Here is a 16,068-nt window from a genome sequence, read left to right as displayed (position 1 = left end):
ACGAGGCCAGAGGTTGAGACCCGCGCAGCATGGCTCTGCCTCCTAGGCTGCAGGGCCTCTGCACCCAGTCCCCCTCCCCCTCCTTGTGAGGTACACAGGGTTCAGGCCCCGCACCAGTACTTGGTCCTGCCAGGCCCTTTGTCCCTCTGTCCAGTGTTTCTCTTCCTCTGCATCCTGGCACCTTTCTTCTGTTCAAAGTTTTCTGTAAAATTTTCCTTTCTCTGTTCTTTTCTTTCCTTTTTTCTTCTTTTTTTTTTATAAATTAATTTGCTTCCAGTTCCACCTTGTGGATGCCTCTGTGTTCTCTTACCTGTGGCTACTTGGCAGGGGGCAGACTGGGCTGGGGCAGCCTTCCTGGAGTCCCTTCACTGGACATTTACCACAGGCCCATAAGAGGCCAGAGGCAACCCGGCAATTAGGACTCATTGCAGTGGCGGCGGCAGCAGCGACTCTCTCCTACCCTGAAAATAGCTCTTGGAAGCACATCCTACAGCATGGACCAAATCCTTTCAGACAGTGGCTACATTCCTTCCCTTATTAGGGAGGAGGCAGGCACACACACCTATTGTTACTGGCCCCATTTCTGCAGATGGGACAGTACTAATATGTCCTGGCATTTTAGTGCCAGCAAACATTCACAGGCTTTCCCACAAAGGTGCAGTACTTGAGAGGATGGGGGCCTGTTTCAAAGAAGCCCTAGGGCCAAGAAATTTAACCTGACACAGAACAGAACAAAACAGTGCCCACACACACAAAAATATGCAGCTAGCTCTGATCCTATATGGGTTTATGGCTTCCCTTCATTCCCCAAAGGGAAGCCTTTCATTAACGAGGCCCTAATCCAGCTTCCCTAACCCCAGCCCTCAGCTTTGAGCTTTGTCTCGGGACAGATATTACCACCTCAGCTTTTCCTCCCTCACCATGCTCAGGGAAGAAAACAGAACCAGAATAGGGCAAAGAGAACACTTTATTCAGTGAGGGCAAACATCATCCAGAAGAGACCGGATGGGCAAGGTGCTGTGACAAGGGAGCCTAGGAGGGGCCACATCGACATCTCCCTCTGGGCAAGGCACCGGCTGGGGATATGGAAATGTCCTCAGCCATTCAGCACCATCCGGACGAGCTCTGTGGAGAGGAGAGCTGGAGTAAGCCAAGGGACGGGCTGGGGAGGGGTACACCATGGGCCAGGAGACTACATGCCCACAGCAACCAACCTTGGGGTCAGTTTGCAAAAGGGTCACCTTGAGTGGCCAGTTCTCTCTGTCCCTGGTTCCCCTCCCACCAGCTGTTAGTCCCCCACCCCACGCTGAGCAGCAGGACACAGCAGAGGCAGAGGAGGTCTCCACTACACCTATAACTACTGTCAGCCACTGGCAGGAGAAGACAGCTTTGGGTTAGGGTACCTCCAAGCTGTCCAGCAGAGGGATGGAAAAGAACTGTCCTGTTACAGCAGCAGAATGAGGCAAGCCTTGTCTACAAGCTGGTGAGTTTGCAGACACCAGTACCAAGACCCTGTAAGTCCAACCTCAAAGACCGGAGAGAAGTAAGGAGGTACCACAACCCCAAGCTGCTTTCCTTATTATCGAGGGATCCCTCCCTTCCCCAGCCAGCTCCATGCAGAATCATGCCAGGAAGAAGTCAGCTGGGAGTAGGCTATGGGCAGGGGCTAGAGAGCACAGGTTGGGAAAAAAGGAAACACCAGGGAAATACTAGAGAGGCTGGGAGGAGCCGTACCCGCCCCATGGGCCCGTCACCCCGACAGGATATGCCTCACAAATGCTGCAGGAAGGAAGAGACATTAATGGTGAAGACAAGACACAGACATGGGGTGAAGGGGTCAGGCAGTGGGGAACAGACATTCTGTTTACCCCCATTCCCTACCCACCCTTGACACTCCATCATCCCTTCCCTTACCGTTATACCCCCAACAGCCCCTCCCAGGCTGGACTGGGCCTTGCCCCTCGACTTCTGGCTCCCTTTTGGAACCAAGCCTGTCCCTAGCGTGCCCTCCTCAAAGGTCCCAGTTCACAACTGGTCCCTTACCTTCGTAGTTGATGCAACCGTTGCTGTCCTCGTGCCCAGCCACCAGCATCTCTACCTCTTCCTCTGTCATCTTCTCCCCTGCAGAGGAAAGAGCACTTTGTAGAACTGGGTGGCAGGTGAGGCTTATCAAGGTGGCAGCTCAGCTCCAGAACAGGTCACAGAACCTTACCCAGTGTGACGAGGACATGGCGGATCTCTGCACCCATGACGGTACCATTCCCTTCCTTGTCAAACACTCGAAGGCCTTCAACGTAATCCTCGTAAGTCCCCTGGTCCTTGTTCTTGGCCACCGTCTGCAGCATGGGCAGGAAGTGCTCAAAGTCCAGAACTTTCACGTTCATCTCTGCCGTGCGGGAGGGACAAGTGTCACACAAGAGGAATCACACAAGTTCCTGGAACACAAGTGAGCCGATAACTCTGGCCAGAAGAGGGAAACCCGTGGGGCTGGCTCTCTGGGCCCTGTGAAGATAGAGGGGTGCATTTAGCCCGACAACCATAAACCCGCTGGCACACTAAGCTCTTGCTCACCGTCACTCTTGGGGTTCCCCAGGACCTTGAGCACCTCGGCGTTGGTTGGGTTCTGGCCCAGAGCCCTCATCACATCCCCACACTGGCTGTACAGGATCTTGCCATCACCGGTTCGGTCAAACAGCTGGAAAGCCTCCTTGAATTCTAAGGGTTCAGAAGAACAGCAGCACAGGGGATTGAGCCTGTCCTCCCTGCAGAACTCTGCCGCCAATCAAACTTTAGTCATGCTGGAGGAACCGGATCTCTTGTCCTGTACACCCGAGGCTGCTCACCGGGATCCATTTCTACCAGCTCAAGTGTCCCACATAAAGACACAGCCCTCCTCCGCCCAGCACAAGGTGGTAGCCACCTGCTTATTTACACACCCCCTGAGCCGGCAGCTGGCTAGGTTCTTCACCTACAGACACTAGAGGAATTCGCCACCGCCCGGGCTAGGTCCTGTCCATATAAGGAAGTAGGAGCCGCGCTAGGGACTCCAGGGTCATTCCAGCTTTCCCCTTCCAGGAGAAGCTAAGTCACATTCCTAGCAAACTCCCCAGTCCCCATCTTCACGAAATATCTAGTCACTGCTCTTGAGAGTATTCACAAGGAGGGGACAGTTATCACGGGAGAGGCAAAAGTGGCCGATTAGAAGAGGCAGACACAGTCATAAGTAGGCACACAACAGGCATTAATCGAACAAAGTCGTTGCACACACCCACACCACCTAAAACTCACCCAGTGCCTGAGGCTCAGATCTAGAGTGGGAGGGGAAGGAAGAAAGAGTGAGAACAGAAAATGGAGGATCCAGAGAGGAGGAGAAGGAAACCCGCGGGGCACTCCCGGGAGTGAAGCAGAGATGACAGGAGGGTGACCTCAGCTGGGGGCCAGAGACTGCCTACCTGCGGTCTGGTCCTCGGTGAAGTCACACTGCTCGGAGAAGAAGGGATTGGTGAGCACCCGAAGTCTACCCGGGCCTTACAAACTGAGCCACAACTCCTGTTTGCAGCTGAGGACTCGCTTCCCCAGGCACGGAGAGAGCGCGAGCCCCAGGCCTCCCACCCCCGCCGAGCTTCCGAGCCCCGGGCTTGCCCTAGCCCGCACCCACGGGCTCGCCTCCCCGACCCCACGGCTCCCTGCTCCCCACAGCCCGCTACGCTCCCGGCACCCGGGGCCCACCATCTCGGCCGCTCTGCTCTGCTCTGCTCTGCTCTGCAGGACTTGCCCCGGCAGTAATGGCTCCGACTCCGGGCCCAGCCCTAGCCTTACTACGGCCCCTGGCGTATGACGTCACCCTCCGCGGCCCCGTCCAATAGGGATGCTAGTCTGGGCCCGTGCCGATGACATCACCACAGTAATGAGACGAGAGGCCCCGCCCTCGGTGCGACTCGCTGGGTGTCTGTCCTTCCCGAGCCGCACCGAGAGCAGCGAATCTGCGCTTTGGCCGAAGGCAGGACTGAGTACCCACCCGCCTCCTTCCCCTTCCTGCAAAGAAAGCAGTCGGAGACCAAAGCAGGAGCCAGGTCTTTATTTCAAAACTCTAAGTGCCGCCTAGTGGCAGGAACGCGCCTCGGGCGGCCGGGAGGCGTGGCAAGCGTCCGACCCCGCTGGCTTGCGCTGCACACCGACGGGAAATCGCTCTGCCTGGTCGTCTGTCTGGTCGGTCCAGGGCGACACTAGGGTCTGGAGGAGCTCAGAGGCTTAGGATGTGCTTGAGGAAGGCTGCACGAGAGGAGGTGAGAGGGCTTCAGACTCTGAAGCGCAACCCGTGGAACTTTAGGTAATGGAGGGTGCTCCCACCCACACGAAGGTCTGTTCGTGCCCCCTCACCCTCATAGTTGATGCAGCCGTTGCTGTCCTCGTGGCCTGCCAGGACAGTCTCCACCTCCTCCTCCGTCATCTTCTCCCCTGAGCCCCAGACACAGTTAGAGCCCCTGACTCACTAGCCCAAGCCACTCCCACCCTTCTCTTAACATAGGGCCCTCATCAGCGGTGCCTTGGAAACTGGTCAGAGTTTTCACAGACAACACGAGGCAAGCAAGAGTTGAGACTTGCGTGGAATCAGCACAAGTCTGGCTTGCAAAGCGGGACTTGGGGCGCTCACCTCATTCCCTCTTCTCTACTGTAGCCTCTGGATGAGCGAGCCCCTCAGATTCTGCCTCCCCAACTCGGGCCCCCTCAGCCTCCTCCAGTTCTGGTGCCCGCCTCACCGAGAGTGGTGAGAACATGTCTGAGCTCCGCTCCCATGACTTTGCCATTGCCCTCTTTGTCAAACACGCGAAGCCCCTCTAGGTAGTCCTCATATGTGCCTTGGTCCCGGTTCTTGGCCACTGCTTGGAGCATGGGCAGGAACGTCTCAAAGTCCACACGCCTGGACTTCAGCTCTGGAGAGTAGAAAGAGAAGAGAGGCCGAGCAGTGGTGGCACACTTTAATCCCAGCACTCGGGAGGCAGAGGCAGGCCGATCTCTGTGAGTTCGAGGCCAGCCTGGTCTACAGAGCAAGTTCCAGGACAGCCAGGGCTACACAGAGAAGCCCTGTCTCAAAAAAAAAAAAGAAAAAAAAAATTGAGGTGTAGGACCGAGTTGCTTCCCTTCCTACCATGTCGACTTTTATCCCCTTCAGCATTCAGGGTGTTTTCCTGCCCTATGTTCAATAGCTTGTGAAGTTCTGAGGTCCATCCAAGAACCCTTGGTCACCTTACCAATATTCTGCCATGGAAAACTGAAATGGCTGGGAGACATAGCGGCCAGGCAAAATTAGTACCAGCCGGAACAATTTAGTGAGACTTCATCTCCACAGAAAAATAAAAAAAGGAAGCACTGGGGAGTAGGGAAGTGGTTGGGACACACTCAAGACAGAAACCTGCTAAGCCAGGTGTAGTGGCTGGCAACTTTAGTCCCAGCAGTCAGAGGCAGGGGCAGGCAGATCTCTGAGTTCGAGGCCAGCCTGGTCTATGCAGTGAGTCCCAGGACAGCCAGGCCTGTTAGAGCTGCTAGGATAGATCTGTAGGTTCAAGGGCAGCAGATGCCACAGTGAGGTCAAGGCTGCCCCAGTAACTTACTGAGAACCTGTCTCAGAGTGTAAAAGGGCATGGCTGTAGCTCAGTAATAAAGGGCTTGCCAGGTGCTGGATTCAACTCCAGCACCCTAGCAGGCAGAAGCAGACAGGAGGTGGAGTACTGGGATTTAAGGTCACTCTTGGCCAGGACACTGAAACCCTTTCAGGGTTGTGGGGAGTCACAAGCTGGAAACGGAGCTCAGTTGTGCTCGCTCTGGCGACACATCTATTAAAATCAGAACGATACCAAGATTAGCCTGGTCCCATTGCAAGGATGACACACGAATTTGTGAAATGTTCCGTATTAGAAAAGGAAGGAAAGGTGTGCTGGCGCACGCCTTTAATCCCAGCACTAGGGAGGCAGAGGCAGGAGGATCTCTGTGAGTTCGAGACCAGCCTGGTCTACAGAGCGAGTTCCAGGACGGCCAGGACTACACAGAAACCCTGTCTTAAAAAAGAAAGGAAGGAAGGCAGTTAGTGTCCCAGGGCAGAACCCTGTATTCAATCTCCAACACCAAGAAAAAGAAAATTGAGAACGTCCACATAGTCCAAGGTCCCTCTCACCGTCACTCTTGGGGTTCCCCAGGACCTTGAGCACCTCGGCGTTGGTTGGGTTCTGGCCCAGGGCCCTCATCAGGTCCCCACACTGGCTGTACAGGATCTTGCCATCACCCACTCGGTCAAACAGCTCAAAGGCCTCTTTGAACTCTGAGATGCAAGGAGAAGGCAGTGTTGACCAGGGATTCCCATCACCTCCAGACATAGAGGAGGGTTCATTGGGAAATTTCATGCTCGAGCTGGACCAAGCAAGGGAGGAAAAGAGGACAAGTGTGGGAGGTTTCAAGGTCAGGGCTGCAGTTAAGAGAACACAGGATCTGACCAGGGGTTTGGGATTGGACAATGGGGCTTAGGAAATGGCTTCTCCTCACCCTCCAGCTGGTCCTTGTTAAACTCGATCTGTTGGGGGGGGGGAGACAAGTAAGGAGAGATGACAGAGCCTCCCAACCCACTGGCAGGCTCTTCTGGGGAGGGGCCCTGCCATTTTAGTTCCATTCCCGGCTCTGGGCCTTGGGAGAATCCCAAGAGGAATTATAGGGGGGAGGGTTTCCTGGGAACAGGGTTAATCCCATACCACCTGTTCCCTCCCTCCACTGCCCTGAGCCCTGCATCCCTCACATAACTGGGGGCTGAACAAAGGCTAAATTTACCCCTGCCCCCAGCTGTGATTGTCTAACAAGCCTGTCCTCTCCAGTCCCCCCTCCTGAGGTTCAGAGATGTGGCCTTTTGAGTTAGAAAGACACCAGCTCTCTCCCTTCACCTTGGAACTGGCCTGGCCTGGCCTGGCAACCCCTTCACACACAGTGCCCATTCATCCCCTCCTTTGCCCACACATTCTCTAATGCCCTAGGCTGTATCACATCCTTGAACCACCCCTTTCCAAATCCACACTTCCCTGGCACTTACCACCACTTTGGAGAGATCAAGGGGGGGCTCCTGGGTTTTTGCCGGGGTCTGGGGGGCAGCTGAGTCAGCCTTGGTCTTGGCTGGAGGGGTCCCTGCTGTAGACTTGGCCGCAGGCTTAGAGATGGAGGGCCCTGCTGGTTTCTTCACAGGGACATCCTTCTTGGGAGGCATTATGTCAGGTGGCCAAAGGACAGTGTGCCGATGGGGGCACCCATCTCTGTTTAAATAGGCAGGGAGTCTGGGATGTCAAAGGGGCGGGGGCAGGGGCAGCGAGCCAGTTGGCGGTGGCAAGGGTGAGGGACAGGAGAGTTATGCCTGTCTGCCTTCACTCCCCTGGTCTCCTGCAGTTCAAGACTTCTTCCTTCCAGAGTTTTCATCCCCCTGCCTGTCCTCCCCCAAAGCGGACTAGAATATTGTTTCCTTTGAGGGCAGGGGCAAGAAACAAGAGACTTCTCAGATTCAACCTCCAGGGTGAGACTAGGATGCTTGCCAGAGATAGGAAGGGGTGAAGAGAAGAGGGAAAGAAAACCAAAAAAAAAAACTCAACCGACAGGAGACCCTGCATTAGCTGCTGTAGACTGTAGAAGGCCCAGCCCAAGCAATGGAAGGACATGGGATGGAGCAGGACCCGGGCAGCACAGGAGCCCAGAGTGAAGTGGGAAAATCGTAAATGAGGTCTGGAAACAGTAAAAGAGGTGTGTGTGTGTGTGTGTGTGTGTGTGTGTGTGTGTCGGGGTCTTTCCACTGCCTTTGCCCATACCCATAGTTTAATGAGCATTAGAATTTGTAGTTCCCGGTCCCTCACCTACCCCCAACCTGGAGCCATGCACACACAGCAACCGCAAAGTGACATTACCCTCTGCTTTCTGCCCCTAGTGCTGAATTAGGCGTGCAGGTGTCGACAAGGTCTAGGTTTAGCATACGCCCACATACTTTCAACAAGGCACTGTTATTCAAATCAGACAAAAGGCTAGGATGCCTAATGAGTTAGGCGGGAGGATGCGCGCGCGCGCGCGCGCACACACACACACACACACTCTCTCTCTCTCTCTCACACGAAGGGAGGTCTCTGGGAGACAATGAGCCTACATTCTCTAATCCAAAAGGTGATAGGGTCTCCGGATTTCGTGGGTATTCCCACTCCCACACCCCAATCAGCCCCATGATAAAAAAAAAAAACAAAAACAAAAAACTGAGCTCAGCTTTCAGTCACAAATCTTGCTGCAAACGATGGCAAAGGGAAGAGGTCGTGTTTGGGAGTTGGGAGGAGGTTCTGGCAACCCTATTCTTGGAGAAAGATTTAGATAGCATTATGAGAGACTGGTCATTCCACCTTAGGCCCTGGGGCTCAGGGAGTGATAGTGTGTCTACCATTTGCAAAAGGGCGTCAGATTCTTTTTACTGCAAATTGTCCCGTTTTTGGAAAACAAGAAATCCTTCTGCAGACAACACGCCTGTCTCTCACATTCACACTCCTAAACCTCAGGAGGGAAAGGCCCACCCAACCCTGCAAAACTGCAAAACTCACCTTGCCGGGTGCGAGGAAGGGGCGGGGGCGAGACGCAGGGCTGTTCCGGGCCCACAGGGGTTAACTGCGGCGGCCGTGGAGCACGCCGGGAGTCGTAGTCCGTGCGCGCTCCCCGGCCACCCCGGTGAGAGGTGGCGGCGACTTCCGGGCCGCGGTGGCAGTTGGTGACTCAGGCTCGGCAGTGTGCGCGGGTTCCGGAACGGGAAGGGCTTGAGCGTCCCCACCCTTGACCCCACGGCTGCGGGCCCGCGGACGCCCGCAGGGCTCAGGGCGGGCCGGCGGCTGCGGTCGCTTTCGCTTCCTCCGGTAGTTAGCTGCGGAGAAGCAAGCCCGCGCGCGCGCCTGTGCGGCCCGAAGCGGTAACTTGCAAAGTTTTGAATCTTTCTCTTTTTGCCATTTTTACATTTGATCTTAGAAAGCTGGTTCCCGAAATAAATGTTAAGGTTTGCACTTAAGCCTGGTCCCCGCTGCCCCAGACTCTTCCGGGTAGGTTTGCCCCGCGGTCTCCCCCGGGGTTCAGAGATGCCCTGCAAATGCGGTGCTGGGCTCCACAGCCCTCCCCTCGCAGACACCGGTGCCCCAGCCCGAACGTTCGTCCTCTCTCTCCCTGGCGTTTACCAAAGGTCTGGGAACCGGACCTCCGTCCGGGGCCAGAGGAGTAAATGCTCCCTGGCCGGGTGCCTCAAACTTGTGAAAGCAGGCCGACCAGAAATAGCTCAGCTTAGAAAACTGCCGGCGGTACCGTAGGAAGAATGAGGCACGAGCCAACTTTGTGGCCAGAAACGCACTCTCCCTGGCTGGAGAAAGCTCTCGAAGGTCTGTACCGGTGCTGGGGCTGTAGCTCTCTTGGCGTAGTGTTTGCTCACCAAGCACAGAGCTCTGGGTCCCAGCACTCAGGAGGTGGAGGCGGGAAGAATCCCATGAAGCCAGCCTGGGCTACGGGAGATCCAGTCTCAGAAAACAGAAAGGAGAGAAATGACATGATATAGGAAACCATATTCCTGGAGGCTCTGCTCCTAAGACTGGAGACAGTGTGGCCTCTCTGGGGCTTTCTATGGAGGTAATGAAGAATGTGGGCTCAGACAAGCATGTACTGTCAATATCTCTTGTCCCTCCTGTAAAATAGCTCATAGTTAGACATGTTAACGTTTTTAAGGTTTATGAACTTATTTCTTTGCTTATTTATTTATTGAGGCAGGGTCTCTACATAGGCCTGACTGTCCAGGAACTTAACTGTTTAGACCAGGCCAGCCTGGGACTCACACCACAGAGATCCACCTGATAAAGCGCAAGGAGGGGGACCTGGGCAGCCGAGGGTGACCGAGGCAGAGGGACAAACATGCCAGGCAGACAGCTTAGTGGGAAGTTTTATTAGAAAAGGGAGGGGAAGGAAAGAGAAAAGAGGCAAAGAAAGACAGAGAAGGAGACAGGAAAAGTCCTGTCTGCCCCGGGGGAACAGCAAGAAATAGGGAAAGAGAGGAGGGGTTTGTCTTTTAAAGGGGTCCTTTGCACTCAGTGCAGACTATGCAATCATGGTTGACCAGCCTGAGTGCATTCTGCCTGGTGACAGGGGCAGACCAGCATAATGCCTGAATCCTTACATTCCCAAGTACTGGGATTAAAGTCACGTGACACCAAGTGCCCAAGGTTTTTATTTTTATGAGTGAACGTTTTTTGCCTGCATGTATGTGTCCATGTATGTGCCCATGGTGGATGCCTAGGGAGGTCACAGACCGCATTGGATCCCTTGGAACTATAATTACAGAAAAGTTGTACACTGCTGGGCTGGAGCGATGGCTCAGCCGTTAAAGGCTAGGCTCACAACCAAAAATAGAAGAAATACAAGAAAGCTGTGCACTGCTGTGTGGGTGGGTGTTGGGGGTCTGAACCCTGATCCAGTGCTCTTAACCAGCAACACAATTAGACATGTTAACACTTGTAGGACAGGGTGGCGTGTGGGTGCTACACATGTCAAGGAGGATTAACTTCCCAATGTCAGAGTTTCTATTTTACCCTTTTTGTTTGCGATAGTCTCACATCACAGTCTTCCCTTCACCCCCGAACCTCCTGCCGCTGCCCGAGCCGCCATGCCCCCATCTCCAGCATCCCTTGTTTGCCATATTTGAAGGATTAATAGGTATGAAAAGATGGGAGAGGGAGAAGGAATACATTAACCATAAGTATTACAAGACTGTTCAGAGAAAGGCCACGTGTGTAGGTGGCTTGTTAGCTCGTAACTTGTACTGAAGTGGATTGGTTTTTTTGAAACGTTAGGTACAGACCCCAGAACCTCACCAAGATAGTAGGCATGAATTACCATGTCTGCTTAATTCTAATAATAAATTCTATATAATTTAAATAAACTTTATTATTATATTGTATTATATAATTATATAGTATTATTATAGTAAAAACCCAATGGAGAAACTGTGACTTTAGCTGTGGACTGGGAACACAGCTCCGTCGATAAGAGTGTCTCCCTAGCATTCACAAGGTCCTGGATTCAAGTGCCAGAGCCAGGTTAAGTGGGCATGGTGGCGCACACTGACAACCCTAGCATTCAAGAGACGGAAGCAGAATTTGAAGCTCGGAGTTAGCCGCAGCTATGTAGCTTCAGTCCAGCCCGGGGCGCACGAAGACCTTATCTTAAACCAGAAAGAGAAATCAGTTCAGGGAACTTGGTGGTGCCTGCGTGTAGCCCCCAGTCTGGAGATGGAGGAGGAAGGACAAGCAAGTATTAGAGGACAGCCTGGGTAATACGGTGAGGCTCCATCTCCAATAGCAACAGTAAAAGGGGGGCTGCAGTTAGAGCTTGAGAGCAGAGCGATTGTCTGCCATGGTTCCGGTTCTAGGTTCCGTCTCCCATCACCTTCAGAAGAAAAACCAACCGAACAAAAATGATGTTTTTGTTTTGAGGGAAGGTCTCTTGAAAGCCCCAGCTATGATATCCAGCATGACTTCTCTCTCTCTCTCTCTCTCTCTCTCTCTCTCTTTTTTTTTTTTTTTTTTTTTTTTTTATTATTTGGGTTTTTTTTTCGAGACAGGGCTTCTCTGTGTAGCTTTGGAGCCTGTCATGGAACTCGCTGTGTAGACCAGGCTGGCCTCCAGCTCACAGAGATCTGCCTTCCTCTGCTGGGATCAAAGGCATGAGCCGCCACCACCGGGCTGTTTTCTTTTTTGTTTTTGTTTTTGTTTTTCCAGTGGCCTGTTTGGCTGGTCTGGAGCTCACAGGCATCCCCCTGCCTCTGCCTTCCAAGTGCTGGGGCTAAAGGTGTGCTTTAACTTTAACTTGATCTACCTCCCAGTGACTGTATTTTATAAGGTTCTTGGGATGGAACCCAAGCCAGGCAAACACTCTACCCACTCTGCCCATCTTGCAGCACCCGCAGCCCCTGACAGGAGAGGAGTTTGATACTCACACAGCAGCATTTCACCTCAGAAACTCCAGTAATTGCCGGCTCACCTCATACAACTAGGTCCTTAAACACTAGCTAATGTATGGAGACGGATAATAGCTGATGTAGAACACTTATTTCCTAAGTCGGGGGGGGGGGGCGGATAAAAAATGTTAGCAAAGCTAAGTGTTCTGGCTAGTTTCTATGTCAATTTAACACAAACTAGTGTCATCTGAGAAGAGTGAACCTCGGCTGAGTAAAATCCTCCATGAGATGGGGCTGTGGGCAGGCCTGTAGGGCATTTTCCTAATTAGCGTTTGGTAGGGGAGGGCCCAGCTCATGGTGGGTGGTGCCAGCCCTGGGCTGGTGGTCCTAGGTTCTCTAAGAAAGCAGGCTGAGAAAGCCAGGGGAAGCAAGCCAGTAAGCAGCATCCCCCCATGGCCTCTGCATCAGCTCCCGCCTTCAGGTTCCTGCCCCGACTTCCTTCACTAACCGGAATGTAAGCAAAATCTCCTTTCCAACTTGCTTATCTTAGTGACGTTTCATCGCCGTGTAAAAGCCTGAGACAGGAACTGTTAGAGGATTGTGGGCTAGCCCCGTGACAGACCTGCCTGGCCGTGTGTGTTTGCTGTTTGTTTATTGAGGACACGGGGCACTCAGAGCTCAGTGAAGGGGTTAAACTCTCCCACTCTCACCACTGAATTTAAGTTTCAGTTCTCTGAGAGGGACACACAGGTGTCTCTTCCAAAGAAACCAATTATCCACCGGACCCTTGCGCTCAGGGGCGAAGGGAATCAAAGTCCTGAATGCGCCCTGTTGTTCTCTTACTGCACAGCTTTCGCCTATGAAACACAAACACGAGACTCTGCGCGCCCACGTGGAGTTTATTGGTGGAGAGGAGAGAAGGGGGGTACGTGCTCGCCTTGGCACTTGCTTTAGAAGGGAAATTGTGCATGCGTAACTGAGTCCCATACACAGCCTGGCTGGTCGTGTGTGGTTGACAAGGCCCTGAGCCACCCGCCCATCGTTAGGGGGCGGGGTCAGCAGACTTGGTTTCCAACATTCCCAGCTCTTATTAAAAAGGTGGGGGGATTGGGCGTGGCAGGTTAGGGAATAAGGATGTTTGAGTTCTCAAGACTGCTTCCTGCTGACTTGGGGGTGTTGATCATCTTTGGGGGATCTGAGAAAGCTGGGGTGCTGCCACATCCTGGTAGCTGGTTGTTTCATCACAGTCCTGACTGTGAAACTCTGGCGTCTCTTTGAGGCCTGGCAAGATGTTGGTAGAGCAGAGGACAAGGTTAAGTTTAGAAAAAAAGTTTTTTCTTAGGTCCCGATACTTAATGGGAGAGTTGCAAGATGGGGGAGGGGCTCCCGAGGGGGTCCCAAGACAAGGAAAGGAAGTCCCAAGGCCAGGAAGAAGTTGAGTAATATTTATTTGGAGTAAATCTGACCCGTTTAACTGGGTCCAATTCGGCTCCCTGGGACTTACTTTGAGGTTTGTGAAAACATAAACATTAGCAGCAGACCCATGTTAGAAATGTTACCTTTACTTAGGAGGCACAAGTGTTTGATTTGTGTCTATAGTTTTTGGCTGGTGTTCCTGTAACAACAGCTAATTGGTTAGATTAGAGTTTTGAATGAGTTATTGAGGGATATATAGAGAGAGGCTTGATGAGTGGGGTGTATTTAGAAGTAGGAGAGTTTAGGTCAGCCTGAGGACAGGAAGGAAAGCATGAGGTTCCCAATCTGGCAGAGTGAGGTTACAGGAGTGAATCCTTAATCTTCTAGAATAGGAGGCAGTGTAGTTGATCTTGGTGTCCTCGAAGCTTAAGGGAACAGGGTCCTGTTGTAGTTGCTGTATATGAGGGATGAGTTTTGGGTGGAGAAGTAAAGGGTTTGAGATGGGATAAATGAATCCAGCAAGAAAGGCCCTCAAGCTTAGCAGCTGTTGGAGTGATAAGAATTACCTTGAAGGGGCCCTGCCATTGAGGGGAAAGGGGAGAGGGGTGTTGGTCTGGCGGAGAGAAAAGGACCTGGTCCCAGATGTTAATTGGGGATGTACAGGGGTTGGCTCATGGTTGAGGCAGGGAGTAGTCAGTAAAGTTCCATAGGAGGGAATGGAGATGATGAAGTAAGGGTGTAAGCAGGTCAGGGAGAGGTGACAATTTGGGAGAGAGACCCTAAGCCTGAATAGAGCCAGAGGCAAGAGCTTTATTCAGACAAGGTGAAGTTCCTGTGACATTTTATCAAGAATATTTTTTAAAGAACCATTAGTTCACTCTATCTTTCCTGAGGACTGGGGGTGATAGGGAATATGGAAATGCCAAGGGATGTTTAGAGCTTTAGATAAGATTTGTGAGATCTGAGAGGTGAACTCAGGGCCATTCTCTGACTGAAGAGAAGCTGGGATTCCAAACTGAAGAATGATTTCCCTGAGAAGGGAAGAGACTGTCTGAGCTTTCTTGTTAGTAGTTCAAAAAGCTTCTACCCACCCTGAGAAGGTATCAACCAATACCAGGAGATACTTGACCCGTCTGGCTGTAGGTGGGTAAAGTCAAGTTGCCAATCAGTCCCTGGGAGAGAGCCCCTGGCCTGGTGGGTAGGAAAGGGAAGATATGATACCTGGAGTTAGGGTCTGACATCTGACAGGTTTTACAAGAGGCAGTGATAGTTTTTAAGAAATGTAAGTCCTCAGGAGTGGGCTGGAGGTGAGCCTTGACAAAATGAGAAAGAGCCTTGCTGTAAGGATGAAAGAGCTAGTGTAAATAGGACAGAATTTGTCAAGTATTACGTGACTGTGAGGATGTGGGATGTGTCAGGACTCCTTGTGGTGGGTGTGGTGACTGTGGGCTTCTGAGGGCTGCAGCTTTAGCTGCTTCATTAGCCCGGTTGTTTTCCTTAGAGATAATGGAGCTGTCGGTCTGATGAGACCGGCAGTGAATAATCCCTATAGCTTTGGGGAGGTGGGAGGCCTTTGACATGGCCATAATATGACCTGAGTTAGTTATGGATTCTCCTTTTGTAGTAAGCAGCCCCCACTCTTTCCAGATAGCAGCATGGGACAGAAGAATGTGAAAGGCGTATTTGGAGTCTGTGTAAGCATTGAGGGTTTGTCCCTGTGCTAATTGGAAGGCATGGGTAAGGGCTATTAATTCAGCCTGCTGGTTAGTAATACGGACAGGGAGTGCCTGTGCCCCCGCCATCCTGGTATCTGACACTATGCCATATCCTGCTCTATGGGTCTCCTCATGTTAAAAGGAACTGCCATCTGTGTACCAGGTATAGGTGGTCTGAGGTAGTGTGCCCTCCCATATGTGTGAAGGATGGGGCAATAATTCCTCTAGGGATTCAATGCAGGAATGAGATGGGGAATAGTTAATATTAGGTTGAGGTAGGAGATTTGAGATATTGATGGGTGGGCAGGATTGGAAAGTACATGTGGCATCTTCTATTAGTTCCACCTGGAGGGAAAGAACTCAGGAAGGAGGTAGAGTTTGTAAGCCTTTATAAGTTAAGAGATGGGACAGGTTATGGCGGGAGAAGACAGTGATGTGTGACCCAAAGATTATTTTCTTTGACTCACGAATGGGGAGCTCAGCAGCTGCTAAATCATGTATGCAGGGTGCCCATCCTTGGGCAGTTAAGTCTAGTTTCTTTGACAGATATGCTACAGGTGCAAAGGAAGTTCCCAGCTGGTGGCCTAGAACCCCAAGGGCATACCCCTCCTTTTCTGCTACATAGAGGGAGAAAGGACGAGTAGGGTCTGGAAGATGAAGAGCCGGGGCCTGGAGAAGAGCCTGTTGCATTTCTGGAAGGGCTTAGTAATGGGGTTAAGGAGAGGTTCGTAAAGAGAGCCAAGAGCTGCCTCAGATAGAGGGTGAGCAAGGAGCATAAGCCAGACATTCCTAGAAAAGATAAAATTTCCTCTTTAGTAGAAGGAACTGCAAGAGACTGGATTAGGTTTTTTCTGTCTAAGTTAATAGTTTTGTGAGTTGTGGTTATGGTTAGTCCCAAGTAGGTGACCTGAGGAGTAGACAGTTGGCCCTTGGAAGGTGAGACTCTATAACCCCTGT

The 16,068-nt window shown here is 52.2% G+C and overlaps 2 protein-coding genes and 1 non-coding gene across 5 annotated transcripts; 1 reads left to right on the top strand and 2 right to left on the bottom strand.

Annotated features, from left to right (window-relative positions):
- Positions 1-949: 949 nt before the first annotated feature.
- Myl6 (myosin light chain 6) lies at positions 950-3,545 on the bottom strand. 3 transcript variants are annotated; one of them, XM_051176047.1, is made up of 6 exons: positions 3,453-3,545; positions 2,572-2,715; positions 2,213-2,386; positions 2,044-2,121; positions 1,735-1,779; positions 950-1,125 (listed from the first exon to the last, which is right to left on the bottom strand). In XM_051176047.1, exons 2-5 carry the CDS (start codon positions 2,639-2,641, stop codon positions 1,751-1,753), a joined length of 351 nt encoding a protein of 116 aa, XP_051032004.1. In that variant the 5' UTR covers positions 2,642-2,715; positions 3,453-3,545; the 3' UTR covers positions 950-1,125; positions 1,735-1,750. The 3 variants fall into 3 exon arrangements, with proteins under 3 accessions (XP_051032004.1, XP_051032005.1, XP_051032006.1); XM_051176048.1 differs by lacking the exon at positions 3,453-3,545 and adding an exon at positions 3,289-3,308; XM_051176049.1 differs by lacking the exon at positions 1,735-1,779.
- Positions 3,546-4,062: 517 nt separating this feature from the next.
- On the bottom strand, positions 4,063-8,662 carry Myl6b (myosin light chain 6B). The gene is made up of 7 exons (XM_051176046.1): positions 8,601-8,662; positions 7,073-7,289; positions 6,538-6,565; positions 6,173-6,316; positions 4,761-4,934; positions 4,381-4,458; positions 4,063-4,272 (listed from the first exon to the last, which is right to left on the bottom strand). Exons 2-7 carry the CDS (start codon positions 7,241-7,243, stop codon positions 4,244-4,246), a joined length of 624 nt encoding a protein of 207 aa, XP_051032003.1. The 5' UTR covers positions 7,244-7,289; positions 8,601-8,662; the 3' UTR covers positions 4,063-4,243.
- Positions 5,814-5,917, top strand: LOC127215859 (U6 spliceosomal RNA). Its single transcript, XR_007833978.1, has one exon. It is a non-coding gene; the product is annotated as a U6 spliceosomal RNA (small nuclear RNA).
- Positions 8,663-16,068: the final 7,406 nt, after the last annotated feature.

This window comes from Phodopus roborovskii, unplaced genomic scaffold, assembly GCF_943737965.1.
Source record: "Phodopus roborovskii unplaced genomic scaffold, PHOROB, whole genome shotgun sequence".
Classification (NCBI taxonomy): Eukaryota; Metazoa; Chordata; class Mammalia; order Rodentia; family Cricetidae; genus Phodopus; species Phodopus roborovskii.
This window is presented reverse-complemented; position numbering and strand designations above follow the sequence as displayed.

Coding starts and splice junctions, on each gene's coding strand:
- Myl6 (XM_051176047.1), bottom strand. CDS start 2,641: ATGAGGGCTCTGGGCCAGAACCCAACCAACGCCGAGGTGCTCAAGGTC. Junction 2,387..2,571: donor GGGGAACCCCAAGAGTGACG/GTGAGCAAGAGC, acceptor CCCGCACGGCAG/AGATGAACGTGAAAGTTCTG. Junction 2,122..2,212: donor CCATGTCCTCGTCACACTGG/GTAAGGTTCTGT, acceptor TTTCCTCTGCAG/GGGAGAAGATGACAGAGGAA.
- Myl6b (XM_051176046.1), bottom strand. CDS start 7,243: ATGCCTCCCAAGAAGGATGTCCCTGTGAAGAAACCAGCAGGGCCCTCC. Junction 6,566..7,072: donor TTGATCTCTCCAAAGTGGTG/GTAAGTGCCAGG, acceptor CCCCCCCAACAG/ATCGAGTTTAACAAGGACCA. Junction 4,459..4,760: donor ACATGTTCTCACCACTCTCG/GTGAGGCGGGCA, acceptor TCTGGGGCTCAG/GGGAGAAGATGACGGAGGAG.